The sequence below is a fragment of the Somniosus microcephalus genome, chromosome 7, assembly GCF_052327205.1.
Source record: "Somniosus microcephalus isolate GS21.2 chromosome 7, FLI_Smic_1.0, whole genome shotgun sequence".
In the NCBI taxonomy this organism is placed as follows: domain Eukaryota; kingdom Metazoa; phylum Chordata; class Chondrichthyes; order Squaliformes; family Somniosidae; genus Somniosus; species Somniosus microcephalus.
This window is the reverse complement of record NC_140993.1, coordinates 271,386,885-271,400,280: the sequence shown is the minus strand read 5'-3', so window position 1 is coordinate 271,400,280 and position 13,396 is coordinate 271,386,885. Positions and strand designations below refer to the sequence as shown.

General features: G+C 47.6%; 1 protein-coding gene across 1 annotated transcript in view; it reads left to right on the top strand.

The window, feature by feature from the left end:
- The window catches only part of itprid1 (ITPR interacting domain containing 1), a 176,335-nt gene that overhangs the window by 62,341 nt on the left and 100,598 nt on the right, over positions 1-13,396 (top strand). Inside the window, exon 9 of the mRNA XM_085993776.1 lies at positions 1,454-1,511. Coding sequence (XP_085849902.1) covers positions 1,454-1,511 — 58 coding nt within the window. The remainder of the gene's footprint in view (positions 1-1,453; positions 1,512-13,396) is intronic.

Below are 13,396 nucleotides of genomic sequence, written 5' to 3'. Positions count from 1 at the left end.
GAAATTCCCTCAGGACACCGTCGACCATGAGCCCGAGGTTGTAACCTTCTTTCGGCTTCACAGTACACAGGGTCCCCTTCCCTTCCTTGCTCGGGATGACTACTACACCTCCCTCTTTACCCGTATTGGCTCCCCAAAGGCAATGATTGCGGAGATCCACAAGGATCCCGTGGCCCACGATGAAATCGGCCCCTAGGATCCCCTTTCCTCCCTCCGCTTCCCACTTCGCCAGGATGCACGTCCAATTAGTCCGGAGCGTGCCCAGGCGGATTGAGAGCGGCTTGGAGAATGCTCCCACCTGTTCCTTACCGGTGAACCCCGATAGAACGTATGGAACCCCACTAGACACAGGTGAGGTGGTGGGGTTAGCTGCATGGATCACGGTGCATGATGCTCCCGTATCCAGCAGATAAGTCCCTTTAACCTTCTCTACTTCCATCTGCACGAGCGGTCTCTTCCATCCGTCATACCGGAGAGCACACAGGTAGACAGGCTGCGCGGGTTCCAGTCATTGTGGGGCGTCAAAGGGGGCCGAGGGAACCACCACACCGGTGGTGGCTGCTATTTTCCCCTGGCTGGTCAGGAAGAGAGATCGTATCGACTCCAAGAGTGGCTCGATCGCAGCGGGAAGGATACCTGGCTCTGCCTTATGGGCTGGGGCTGATGAATTCTTTCCCTTATTCTCCTTCCAGAGATTCTTACAATCCTTGCGCCAGTGGCCGTCCTTCTCGCACCCGTAACAGTTTAACTTAGTCTGGGAGGGACGGTTCCCCTCCTGGTGCCACTCTTTCTTATTCTGGCCCCCAGGTTTAACCTCATGGACTTTTCCCTTGGGTTGGGGCGTCTCGATACCCCTCATATTTTTAAATGCTATGGTGAGCTGGCGGATCACCGTTTCCTCGGTGGTCTGGGGGCTACTGGGGTCAAACCAGGCCGCAGCCTGGGCTCGGATTTGGGGCAGGCAGTTTGTCATTAGACAACGGAGCCAGTGGGTCAATTGGACTTGGTTCAGTAATGTCCCCGCTGGCATTCCCGGGCATGCGCTCCGGTAGACTGGCTACAGCCTGTCTGCGAACGCCTGCGGGGACTCCCCTGGGAGCTGTACCGTTTTTTCCACCCGGGCGAACGGACTACCGTCATTGAGTCCCATGGCCTCCAATATCTCGTTCCTCAAATCCTCATAATCTTTCTGCCCCTTTTTACATTCATCAGATAGGGTCTGGAGGAGATTACTCCCCAGAGAAAACAGCAGCATCTTAGCTTGCTCTGCGTCATCGCCTCAGTACTGCAGTGAAGAAACATTGTACATTGTTTCAGTACTGTTCCTTACAGTGTTCAATTATTTATCAATTGTCTTAGCAAGTGTTGTAAACACACTAAACACGTAGCAATCGAGAAGTCAAGATAAAAAAAGACATAAATTAAATGGAGTAATGTTCCCTTTATGTCTCAGATCCAGAGTTTTGATGAAGATGGTTCTCCAAGAATGGCTGCCAACAATCGCTGTTTAGGTAAGTGTATGTATTAGTCACAAGATCGACAACATTGAACATTGAAAAGAAAATCTCACAGTCACGACGGAGAATCAAATTATTTTTAATGTTCTGATCAATACGTTTACTTAAAATAAAAACAGAAAATGCTGGAAACACTCAGCAGGTCAGGCAGCATCTGTGGAGAGAGAAACAGAGTTAACGTTTCAGGTCGATGACCCTTCGTCAGAACTGGAAAAAGTTTGAGATGGAACAGGTTTTTAAGCAAGTGTAGGAGATCTCTCCTGCCTTCCACCCTATCACAAACCGTCTCTTTTGTTCTTTCCTCCCCTGCCCCCTTTCCCTGCCCCTACACTTGCTTAAAAACCTGATCCATCTCCAACTTTTTCCAGTTCTGACGAAGGGTCGTCGCCCTGAAACGTTAACTCTGTTTCTCTCTCTCTACAGATGCTGCCTGACCTGCTGAGTATTTCCAGCATTTTCAGTTTTTATTTCAGATTTCCAGCATCTGCAGCATTTTGCTTTTGTATACATTTGCTTATATTACTTAATCACAGATTTTAACACTTTTTTATGATTCCTCTCATATAACCGTTTCAATTTTGGGGACATGTCATTACTCCTTACAGTTGCTAATCTTCTTAGTGCCTTCCACTGCTCTTTCATAGCTGTGAATGTGGTTTGCCTATCCCTCTCTTTAGGGTTCCTCGTCCACTGACTTCCTGGTTCGCCAGGGTCAAACGGGCAGTAGAGTGCGAAGGGATCAAATTACCTGCTTTCACTCCTCTCCCTTAAACAGCTCTTTCACTGGTGTCCAGGGTGTGTGGGGGAGCGGTAGATGGATGAATTGCCTGTAAGCTGGGTATTTCTGAATGGTTTGTGTGTCGTGCTGCCACCACTTTTTTTTAAAATAGCGTCAACAAGGTGAGTGTGGTTTGTTAATTATGCAAAACACTAAACCCAGGAAGCAACAGGAAAGAGGAGTGAGGCGAGGTCATTATATAAGGACACAATAATAAACCTGCATTAAAAACTGACTCCTGGTAAGAATTTCCATTTGAAATAAATGTTAGCATCGTCGAAAGCAATTCCAATTGGTGATGTACAATAACCATCTTGACAGTTGTCAAGTACGGTGAAATCGTGATTATGTTACTGGACCAGTAATCCAGAGGCCAAGACTAATGAGTTCATAAACCCTCCATGGCAGCCAGGGAATTTAAATTCAGTTAATAGTGTCAGTAATGGTGACCAGGAAACTGGCTGTAAAAACCCGTCGGGTTCACTAATGTCCTTTAGGGAAGGACACCTGCCATCCTTACCCGGTCTGGCCTACGTGAGACTGCAGCGGTTCAAGAAGGGCAATTAAGGATGGGCAATAAATGCTGAGGGAGAAGGAGAAAGCGAGTGGCGCAGAGAGACCGAGCGGCAGCGACAAACGTGACGCACACATTCAATGAATAATAAAAAAAAGTGTCAGTTTTCTGATACGGGTGCAGTTTACACCCAAATGGTTAGAAATTGTGGGGGGTGCTTTCTGAGGTCCTGCACCATCAGCCTCAGACAGAGCGGGCAACTTACTGGAAAATCACGGGTGCACTGGGGCCAAGTATTGTGGGGAAAATGCCTGGAAAAAGTGGGGGATCTTGGATATGCCTTAGTTGGGAAATCCTGCCCAGCCCTTACAAGCCAGTCTCTGGGAGTTTCTGCATCCTCAGCTCATAAGTGAAACAGTGAGGAGGACAGTAACAGACTTCAGGAGGACATAGACAGACTGGCGAAATGGGCAGACACATGGCAGATGCAATTTAATGCAGGGAAGTGTGAATTATGCATTTTGGAATGGAAGAATGAGGAGCGGCAATATAAACAATGGTACAATTTAAAATGGGATGTAGGAACAGAGAGACCTGGGGGTTCACATATACAAATATTTGAAGGCGGCTTGACAAGTTGATGTGGCTGTTGAGAAAGCAGACGGGATCCTTGGCTTTATATAGAGGTGTAGATGGTTCGTTTGGCCAAAGGATGAAAACAGGCGCTAAATGGGAGCAGTGCTAATAAGACACGCCTGTTTGAAAGTCTGGATTTAACACGCAATTTTGGTCCTAATTGCTGATTACCATAATTTGAACTTGCCTGGACGTTAAACCAGAAACCAGAGACCTGAAATTTGGCGCCTTAGTGATGGCTGTTAAAGCAGATTTCGTGGAACGAACGGCCTCGCTTCCGCCGGAAACCTGCACAAAACCTGCCTTAACAGCCGCCGCTCAGGTGCCAAATTTCATATCCAAATAAAGGGCCTAACACCTGCTTTTGCTACCTCTTCCAAATTTGGCTTGCGTCTGAGACAGCCAGCGCCAGTGCTGACTGCCTCCGGGAAAACAAACGCTAAACAACTCTGAATTAAATAAAGGTAAGGACTTGCCCTTATCGTCTCCGACCTCACTCCCGACTCTGACCTCCTGACCCTCTCCAACCTCTCCCCGATCCTGGTCCTGACCTCCAGGCCCTCCCCCAGGGTCCTTGCTGGACATTCAGCGCGTTTAGCGCTGGGCTAATTGTCACCTTAATGCTAATCAGCAGGCAGCACCAAGTTCTGGGGAACATCGCCATCCTCCTCGCCAGATGTCAGCCTGGTGCCAGTGATTCTGGCAACATGTGGCAAGCAGGTACCCAGGATACGTCCCTGGTCATGCACGCGATGTTTGCTGGACCAGTGCAATTGAGGCGCTGACCGACTGACACTGCAAATTGTGGCAGGGTTGGTGTCGGTGGGCACTGGCCGGCTCAGTTCTGGCATTACTGCTAGGAGCGCAGCTCACTGAACTTTAGGGCTCTTGACATTAGTGGAAGGAAAACTGTGAGCAAATGTAGCCATGGTTTTCCAATAATCTACCTGCTGTGGTGTGGGGCCTTGGGAGGTGGCCCGGGTTCAGGATAGGGGGTGGAAGATTGTTTAGCTATGAAATTTAAAGGGATGGGGGAAATTGAAATGGAGGTGCAACACTAAGGCAATGAACATATAAGAACATAAGAACATAAGACGTAGGAGCAGGCGTGGGTCATTTGGCCCCTCGAGCCTGCTCCGCCATTCAATAAGATCATGGCTGATCTGATCTTGGCCTCAACTCCACTTCCCTGCCCGCTCCCCGTAACCCTCGACTCCCTTATCATTCAAAAATCTGTCTATCTCCACCTTAAATATATTCAATGACCCAGCCTCCACAGCTCTCTGGGGAAGAGAATTCCAAAGGTTCACGACCCTCAAAGAAGAAATTCCTCCTCATTTCCAATTTAAATGGGTGCCCCCTTATTCTGAAATTATGTCCCTGAGTTCTAGATTCCCCCACGAGGGGAAACATCCTCTCAGCATCTACCCTGTCGAGCCCCTTCAGAATCTTATATGTTTCAATAAGATCACCTCTCATTCTTCTAAACTCCAATGAGTATAGGCCCAACCTGCTCAACCTTTCTTCATAAGACGACCCCTTCATCTCCGGAATCAACCTCGTGAACCTTCTCTGAACTGCCTCCAATGCAAGTATATCCTTCCTTAAATAAGGAGACCAAAACTGTACGCAGTACTCCAGGTGTGGTCTCACCAACGCCCTGTACAGTTGTAACAGGACTTCCCAACTTTTATACTCCATTCCCTTTGCAATAAAGGCCAACATTCCATTTGCCTTCCAGATTACTTGCTGTACCTGCATGCTAACATTTTGTGATTCATGTGCATTCATGAAAAGAAAGCCTTTGGACAGCCTCAGAGGGCAGCTCCATCATTTTGCAACATTTGCCAAGGCAGAGAGTGGCAGGCAAAAATGAAGGGAAGGGAAACCCAAGATGAAGGTATGCATTAGGTTACTAGGTAATTAGATAGAAATTCGACCGATCCAAAGCTATCTGGATGAAACAGTACTCAAATGTTTGGAGATTCAAAAACAAAGTATTTTACAAGATACCAGACATGGGGGGAAAAATTCAGTTAGTTGCACCTCCCGTTAGTGCCTTAAGAGGGCGCTAATGGGGCGCAAAGCAACTAGCGCCCGGGCGCGGCGATGTTTGCGCCATTCGCAAAATTAACATTTTGCAGCGGCACTAAACACTACCGCCACGATCTCCTGCGCCGGCAGATCGTGATGTCAGTCGAGTGCGCAACGCCCCGGTAGCGCCCCGGACCGCATATTGAGCGGCGCCCCTTGCCTTACCGTCTGCCACTAGCAACGACAGGTTGAGGGGAGCGTTTTGCAGTCAGGAAGAGACTGGGGGAGCGCTATTTAAAGGCAACCGCTTCCTGCCTTTTTTTGTTGGTGCCATTTTTGCACCGCACATTCTGAGAGAGAGAGAGAGTCTTCTGGAGAGATTCAACGCTGTGTGAAGGAGTTTTGGGTACTGAGCAGCACTTTGCAGGTTCATTTTGATTTGCCCTTCCTTGTATCGATTTAGAAGAGACTGTGGGGGCTGCACTCTGAGCTCTTTCCCTGGGTCTCTCCATTGTTCTTTCCAGTAGATTTGATGTACAGGTCTCTCCAGGCTGAGATTCAAGGCTGCAATGAGCCGGGTGTGGATGGGGAGCAAGATCGACCCACCCCTTTAAGAACTGGCCGGCGCCAGTGTGTCTGTGTTCCATTGCTGACTGACATCACATGAGCTTCACCAGTGCTCTGAGGTAGCGCCTCGCTCCTCGGCATTTGCGCCTTAAGACAGGTGTGAAGCGCCCGATATAGCGCTCCAATCACCTCCAGGGGCGATAAAAGCCAAGTTTGCCATTGGAGGCAATAATTAGCGCCAGGCGCTAAACTTTGCGCACGGCCCAAACAGGGCGATACTGAATTTTTCCCCCATGGACTTAATTAAAAATAAAAGCAGAAAATGTTGGAAACATTCAGCAGGTAAGGCAGCATCGATGGAGGGAGAAACAGAGTTAACATTTCAAGCCGCTAATCTTTTATCAAAACTGGAAGATGCTAGAGAGGAACAGATTTTAAGCAAGTACAGAGCCAGGGTAAACAGAGCAGGAGAAGAAGAAAAGACAGAGGTCTGTGATAAGACAGAGGGCAAGAGTGGTAAAATGACAAAAGTGATGATGATGCAAGGCAAAATGTGGTAATAATGAGGATGGTGCAAAGAAAAAGGAGGTGATAATGAGTTTATTAAAGTCTGTTGGACCTGTTCAACCGTGGCTGTGGATCATGTCCAAGAAATCCAGGGCAAGTCATTACATTGGTATTGTGTTGATTGTTAGGTCAGGGGAACATACAGGGGGTTGCCGTGCCCTGCACCAATGTGTTTCTATCCTTGTCCCTGACACCTGTTTATATCTCTTCTTCCTGCTCGCGTTTCTCGGGAGCTCATTTCAATTGCAAAGTTAGTGGGTGACGTACTACCTCCTGGAAAGTGCTGCATTTATTTGCATGCCCACCTCTTGCGTGAGGATGCAGGAGGCAGAAGTAACATGCAAAGGGACGTCGCCTTTAAACGTTGAAGGAAAAACTTATTAAACTCATCAGCGAGCTGGTAAAATTGATCCCCAGTTTAAAGCACATCAGCTCTCCAGATAGGGTTAAAAAGCTGAGTTTATACAGAGAAGCGTAGACTCGGGCAATTTGATTGAAGGCGCTAAAATAATGAAGGGCCTAGATTGTGTTCATGGTGACAAATTATTTCAATTAGATGGATTGTGGAGGACTAGGAGTCATGCTTTTAAATTATGCAATGGCAGAAGTAGGCTAGATGTTACGTTGTTATTGTTTTGCTAGAAAATAGTAGCTTGTACAGTAAATGCTGAATCACTGTTTGCTTTGTTATCTAACGCCTTGTGACTCTGGCAGCTTGTGTACATACGGCTGTAAGCCCAGCAGACTTTATTTTTAATTTGTTTATGGGATCAGGGCATCGCTGGCAAGGCCGGCATTTATCGCCCATCCCTAGTTGCCCTTGAGAAGGTGGTGGTGAGCCGCCTTCTTGAACCGCTGCAGTCCGTGTGGTGAAGGTGCTCCCACAGTGCTGTTAGGGAGGGAGTTCCAGGATTTTGACCCAGTGACGATGAAGGATCAGCGATATACTTCTAAGTCAGGATGATGTGTGACTTGGAGGGGTACTTGGAGGTGGCGGTGATCCCATGCGCCTGCTGTCCTTGTCTTTCTAGGTGGAAGAAGTCGCGGGTTTGGGAGGTGCTGCCAAAGAAGCCTTGGCAAGTTGCTGCAGTGCGTCTTGTAGATGGTACACACTGCAGCCACGGTGCGCCGGTGGTGGAGGGGGTGAATGTTTAAGGTGGTGGATGGGGTGCCAATCAAGTGGGCTGCTTTGTCCTGGATGGTGTCGAGCTTCTTGAGTGTTGTTGGAGCTGCACTCATCCAGGCAAGTGGAGAGTATTCCATTACACTCCTTACTTGTGTCTTGTAGATGGTGGAAAGGCTTTGGGGAGTCAGGAGATGAGACACTCGCCGCAGAATACCCAGCCTCTGACCTGCTCTTGTTGCCACAGTATTTATGTGGCTGGTCCAGTTAAGTTTCTGGTCAATGCTGACTCCCAGGATGTTGTTGGTGGGGGATTCGACAATGGTAATGCCGTTGAATGTCAAGGGGCAGTGGTTAGACTCTCGCTTGTTGGAGATAGTCACTGCCTGGCACTTCTGCGGTGCGAATGTTACCTGCCACTTATCAGCCCAAGCCTGAACATCGTCCAGGTCTTATTGCATGCGGGCATGGACTGCTTCATTATCTGAGGAGTTGTGAATGGCACTGAACACTGTGCAGTCATCAGCGAACATCCCAATTTCTGACCTTATATTGGAGGGAAGGTCATTGATGAAGCAGCTGAAGATGGTTGGGCCGAGGACACTGCCTGAAACACAAGCATTAGGGGGTTGCAGTCCTGGGCACACAAACAGTGCACATGTGTGGTCATTGTTGTGTATGTAATATGTGTGCTACTTTGAATCTATGGACAGGACTGCACTACTTGTTGGGCGTAGTGATACGCAGTACCACTCCTGGCCATAGGGGTATAAATAGTACTGTGGGTACTGATCCCCCTCAGTTCCCGCCTGTGGGCATGAAGTAAAGACCTATGTATAGTCCCTACCTCCAACCAGTAAAGACCTGTTTGAGTTATACGTTTAAGTTTTTGTGTTAATTGTTCAATACAACACACATACTTAACACTGGCGACGAGTCGGTTCGAACCCTGCGGCAGTTATTCCACAGCGGCTTCGTCCAAAGACAGGACGTTGAAGAGAGGTTCCAATCCTCAACACCCCACTGAAAACTGAAGGGCAGCAGAAATCCTGACAGCTTCCAGCGACTGGAAGCGACAGGCATTAGGACCCTGAAGCCTCCATAACCTCGTGGGTAAGCCAGAGCCCGGGAGGGCGCGAGCGGGTAAGCCAGAGCCCGGGAGGGAGCGAGCAAGAGCCGCCGAGCGGGTGAGCCAGAGGCCGGGGGCCGCTTCAAGCGGGAGGCGCTTAGCGGGCCAGCGATCGCACCGGTGATAAGGGCTGAGAACCGTTTCGGGCGGGTGGCGCACCAGCGATCGCACAGGAGATAAGAGCCGCAGTCGGGCTGAAAGTCAGCGACGAGAAGCGCGGGAAAACCGCCATTGAAGTGGGCGGGGAGAGCGAGAAGCGCGGGAAAGCCGCCATTTTTCGCGGGAAAACCGCTGGGGAAGAAGGCAGAAGCGGGAAAACCGCCATTTTGTGGGCGGAGGACGACGGCAAGAGCGGGAAGCCGCCATCTTGGATAACAGTAAAAAAAAAATCTGAGAAATTGCAAATCTGATAAAGTACTACAATGCCTAAACACGGGAATATTAGCAACTTTGATAGTGACATCGAAGATTGGGCCATATATGTTGAACGAGTTAAAAATTATTGTAAGGCCAATAAAATTCGTGAGGCTGATAAAGCACTAACATTATTAAATTTAATGGGTGCGAAGACATACGGGCAATTGAAACACCTGTTATCACCAGATGAACCGGCGGATAAGACGTTCGATGAGATTGTTACTGTCCTGAAAGATCATCTAAACCCCACGCCGCTGATGCTAGCGGAACGATTTAAATTTTACGACAGAAGGCAGCTACAGCATGAAAGCAATGCTGATTATTTGCTGGAATTGCGTAAATTAGCGAAATATTGCCAGTTTGGAACGGGACTGACAGAGGCACTTCGAGACAAATTTGTGTGTGGGTTATTTAAACAGGATACACAAAAGCGACTGCTCGAGGAGAATGAGCTGACGCTTGAGAAGGCGGTCACTATGGCAGCAGCACACGAAGCCGCAGCGAGAGGCACGGCAGTAATGCAGCTACGGTCACCGGAGCTCAGTGCACACAAATTGGGTGTGAGTTCTGGCAAATGTTATCGTTGTGGAAAGACAACGCATGATCAGAACCAGTGTTGGTTTAAAAACCAAGAATGTAGAACTTGTGGTAGGCTTGGACATATAGCTAGAGTATGCAGGTCAGGGAAGAAGACCAGCAACAAGAAGTCACCGCAAGGAAAATACGCAAAGGTACACAAGGTGACCGAACAGGAGTCCGATTCAGACGCTAGCAGTAATGAACTGGCTAGCTTAAGCTGTAATGAACTGGCTAGCTTAAGAGTACTCAACGCTGGTAAGGGTGCAGACCTCCAGACAATTTGGGTCACTCTTCAGATAGAAGGAGTCCAAGTAAAACTGGAATTGGACACTGGATCGGCATTGACAGTCATAAATAAGAAAGATTACGGAAAGTTATTCCAACATATTCCCCTACAGGATACGGGGATTATATTGAAAACATACACGGGGCAAAGAGTGTACCCCATCGGGAAAATAGAGGTTGCAGTGGTCCACAAGGGCGAAGACAGTCAAATAATGGACTTATATGTGATATCTGAAGGAGGTTCTCCACTACTAGGACGGGAGTGGATTAGGAAAATGAATATGGACTGGCATTTCCTACAAACAATAACGAGTGAGAACTCGGTGAAGATAGTCGGCCCAGACTCTGGAACGGATGATGGTAAGCCCAACTCAGGTGCAAAAGACAAAGTTTCAGCACAGAATTCCACTGAGCAACAACAACATAGTTTAACTGTGGATTCTGAGTCTGGCAAGTCTACTGATGTGCCCATTTCTGAGGGACACCGGGCTCGAACTCAACTCCATTTCAAACTACAACAGCAATTAGAACAAATGCTTCGCCGTTTTGAGCAAGAGTTGAATGCAACGAAAGAGTTCTTTGATATAGAGTTGGAGAATCTGGAAAGACAACAGAAGCAGCTGATGGAGAAAATGGAGCAGGAGCACACAAAACGTCTGATGTCAGAGGAGTTAACGGTCAGCCAACTCCTGCATATGCTGAAGGACAGGACTCTGAAATGGGAAAAACTTGAACATGAACTTCAATATTCAAACGAAAGGGGTTCGGAGCTCTCAAAGGTTATTGGAAGAGCTGAGGTGGCAACACAGACTGAGATGACTGCAACAGAGCAGCCCTTGGATGCCAAAAGTACGCTGACTCACGTCAACGTAGAACAACAGACCGCTGAAACAGCTGCTCCGGTAGAGGGATTGCATAGTCCGATCAATCAATCTCCAAAGGAAGTTGAAGTATTAAAATCACAAATGAGGTCACTAGTAAACGCCTTGCTGAAAGCCCAGAAAAAGCTGGATGCAGAGGTACACATGAAGAAGTCTCTTCAGGAAAGATGTCTGGATTTGGAACAAGAGCTGGCTAACGTCCAGCTGGGTATGGAGGAAATAGACGACCCTCTCACTGGTCTAGCTCAGGACGACACCGAATATTACGATGTCCTGTCCTGCCCAGCTTGTAACTTCGACTCCCAAAGTACAGAAATCATGGAGGAGCACCAAAAGTCTACGGAACATCGGGAGAAGCTGGCTCTACGACGGAAACAGGAGGGAGAGAAGGAGGAACTGCGCATGCAGCTGGCAGCTGTGGCAGCTGACAATGGAGCCCAGAGAGTCTCCAAGAAGCAGAAAAGGAAAAGTAAAAACAGAAGATGACCCATCTGAACCATTATCACCTCTACCAGATCACACACGTGGTCCCTCCGAACGGAGCCAATTCAGTTCGGAAGTTCAAACTGTTAAATCCATGGAAGGACTATTGAATGAGTCACTCCAGCAACGTGAACCGACTACACCACAGAGATTGAATCTGTGAACTGTTTTCCGCAGAGACTGAATCTGTGATCTGTTTTGACATGAAGTTATCTATGTATCTATGTTATTCTGTTATGTAAACCTGAAGTTATATATGTATATATGTTATTACGTTATGTTAAATGGGGAGATGACTGTAAAGCTAGGAAGGGAGGAATGTTGTGTATGTAATATGTGTGCTACTTTGAACCTATGGACAGGACTGCACTACTTGTTGGGCGTAGTGATACGCAGTACCACTCCTGGCCATAGGGGTATAAATAGTACTGTGGGTACTGATCCCCCTCAGTTCCCGCCTGTGGGCATGAAGTAAAGACCTATGTATAGTCCCTACCTCCAACCAGTAAAGACCTGTTTGAGTTATACGTTTAAGTCTTTGTGTTAATTGTTCAATACAATACACATACTTAACAGTCATAAACTCATGCAATTTTGCCAGGTTCATGATCTTAACCAATAAGTCTTTATGAACAAGTCAAAAAAAGATGATGATGTGGAATATAATAGCTTTAAAAAGGCCACTATTTTTCAAATGCATCTATGGAAAAATAAATCGCAAGATAATATATTAGTGTAAAATTCTGACAGGGCTAGACAGACTGGATGCAGGGAGGATGTTTCCCCTGGCTGGGGGGTCTAGAACGAGGGGTCACAGTCTCAGGATATGGGGTAGGACATTTAGGACTGAGATGAGGAGAAATTTCTTCACTCAGAGGGTGGTGAACCTGTGGAATTCTCTACCACAGAAGGCTGTGGAGGCCAAGTCACTGAATATATTTAAGAAGGAGATAGATGGATTTCTAGACACAAAAGGCATCAAGGGGTATGGGGAGAGAGCGGGAATATGGTATTGAGATAGAGGATCAGCCATGATCATATTGAATGGCGGAGCAGGCTCGAAGGGCCGAATGGCCCACTCCTGCTCCTATTTTTCTATGTTTCTAAGATAGAATTCTGACATAAGGCAGATCCAATTATGAAAGGAAGTTACCTGTAACTAGATTCATAATGAACTGATCTAAAACAGAGATAATTGTAGCATATGTGGGACTAATGCTTGCAATCTGTGGGTAAAATTAAAATGTAATTCCACAATTCCATTTGACATTTCTAAATTGTATCTGACTTTTTCCGCTGCACGTTTCAGCAGATGTTGCAGATGTTCAGATATTGAAGTCTCCAGGTGTCAGCAGCTGGCTGGTGCACGCTCGCTCACTCACCCCAACAGGAACTGCAGCAGGGGAGTGCGAACGCCGTACAATCCCGAACCCACTGCCTGCCTGTCCTTCGGTACCACACAAACTCTGTAGATGTGTTAAAGTTGTGCAGGACCATTCTAGATGTACTCGGCTAAAGAGCCCTTTCCTGTCACATGCAAAGAAAGTACCATTACCTTTTGACAGTGTAGGTCATTTAGTGCATCAAACGCTAGGGTACCAGGCTGCATTCACAGGACTATTTTATATGAAACGTAACATACTGTTTCGTCCTTGTACAAGACCTTGGTTAGGCCTCATATGGAATACGGGCCTAGAAATTCGACTGTGCCTGAAAGTGGGTGTGCAAGCGGCTGGGTGCACGCTGCATGCGCCAGGGCCCACGTGAAATTGGTATTGAGACCTCATTGAGCTGATCCAGGTGTGCAGCCAATGCTGCCCATGCTATTTATTGGTTGCACACCCGGGAGGCTTAGGAGCCATCTTGGAGAAACCCAGAGGGGGAAA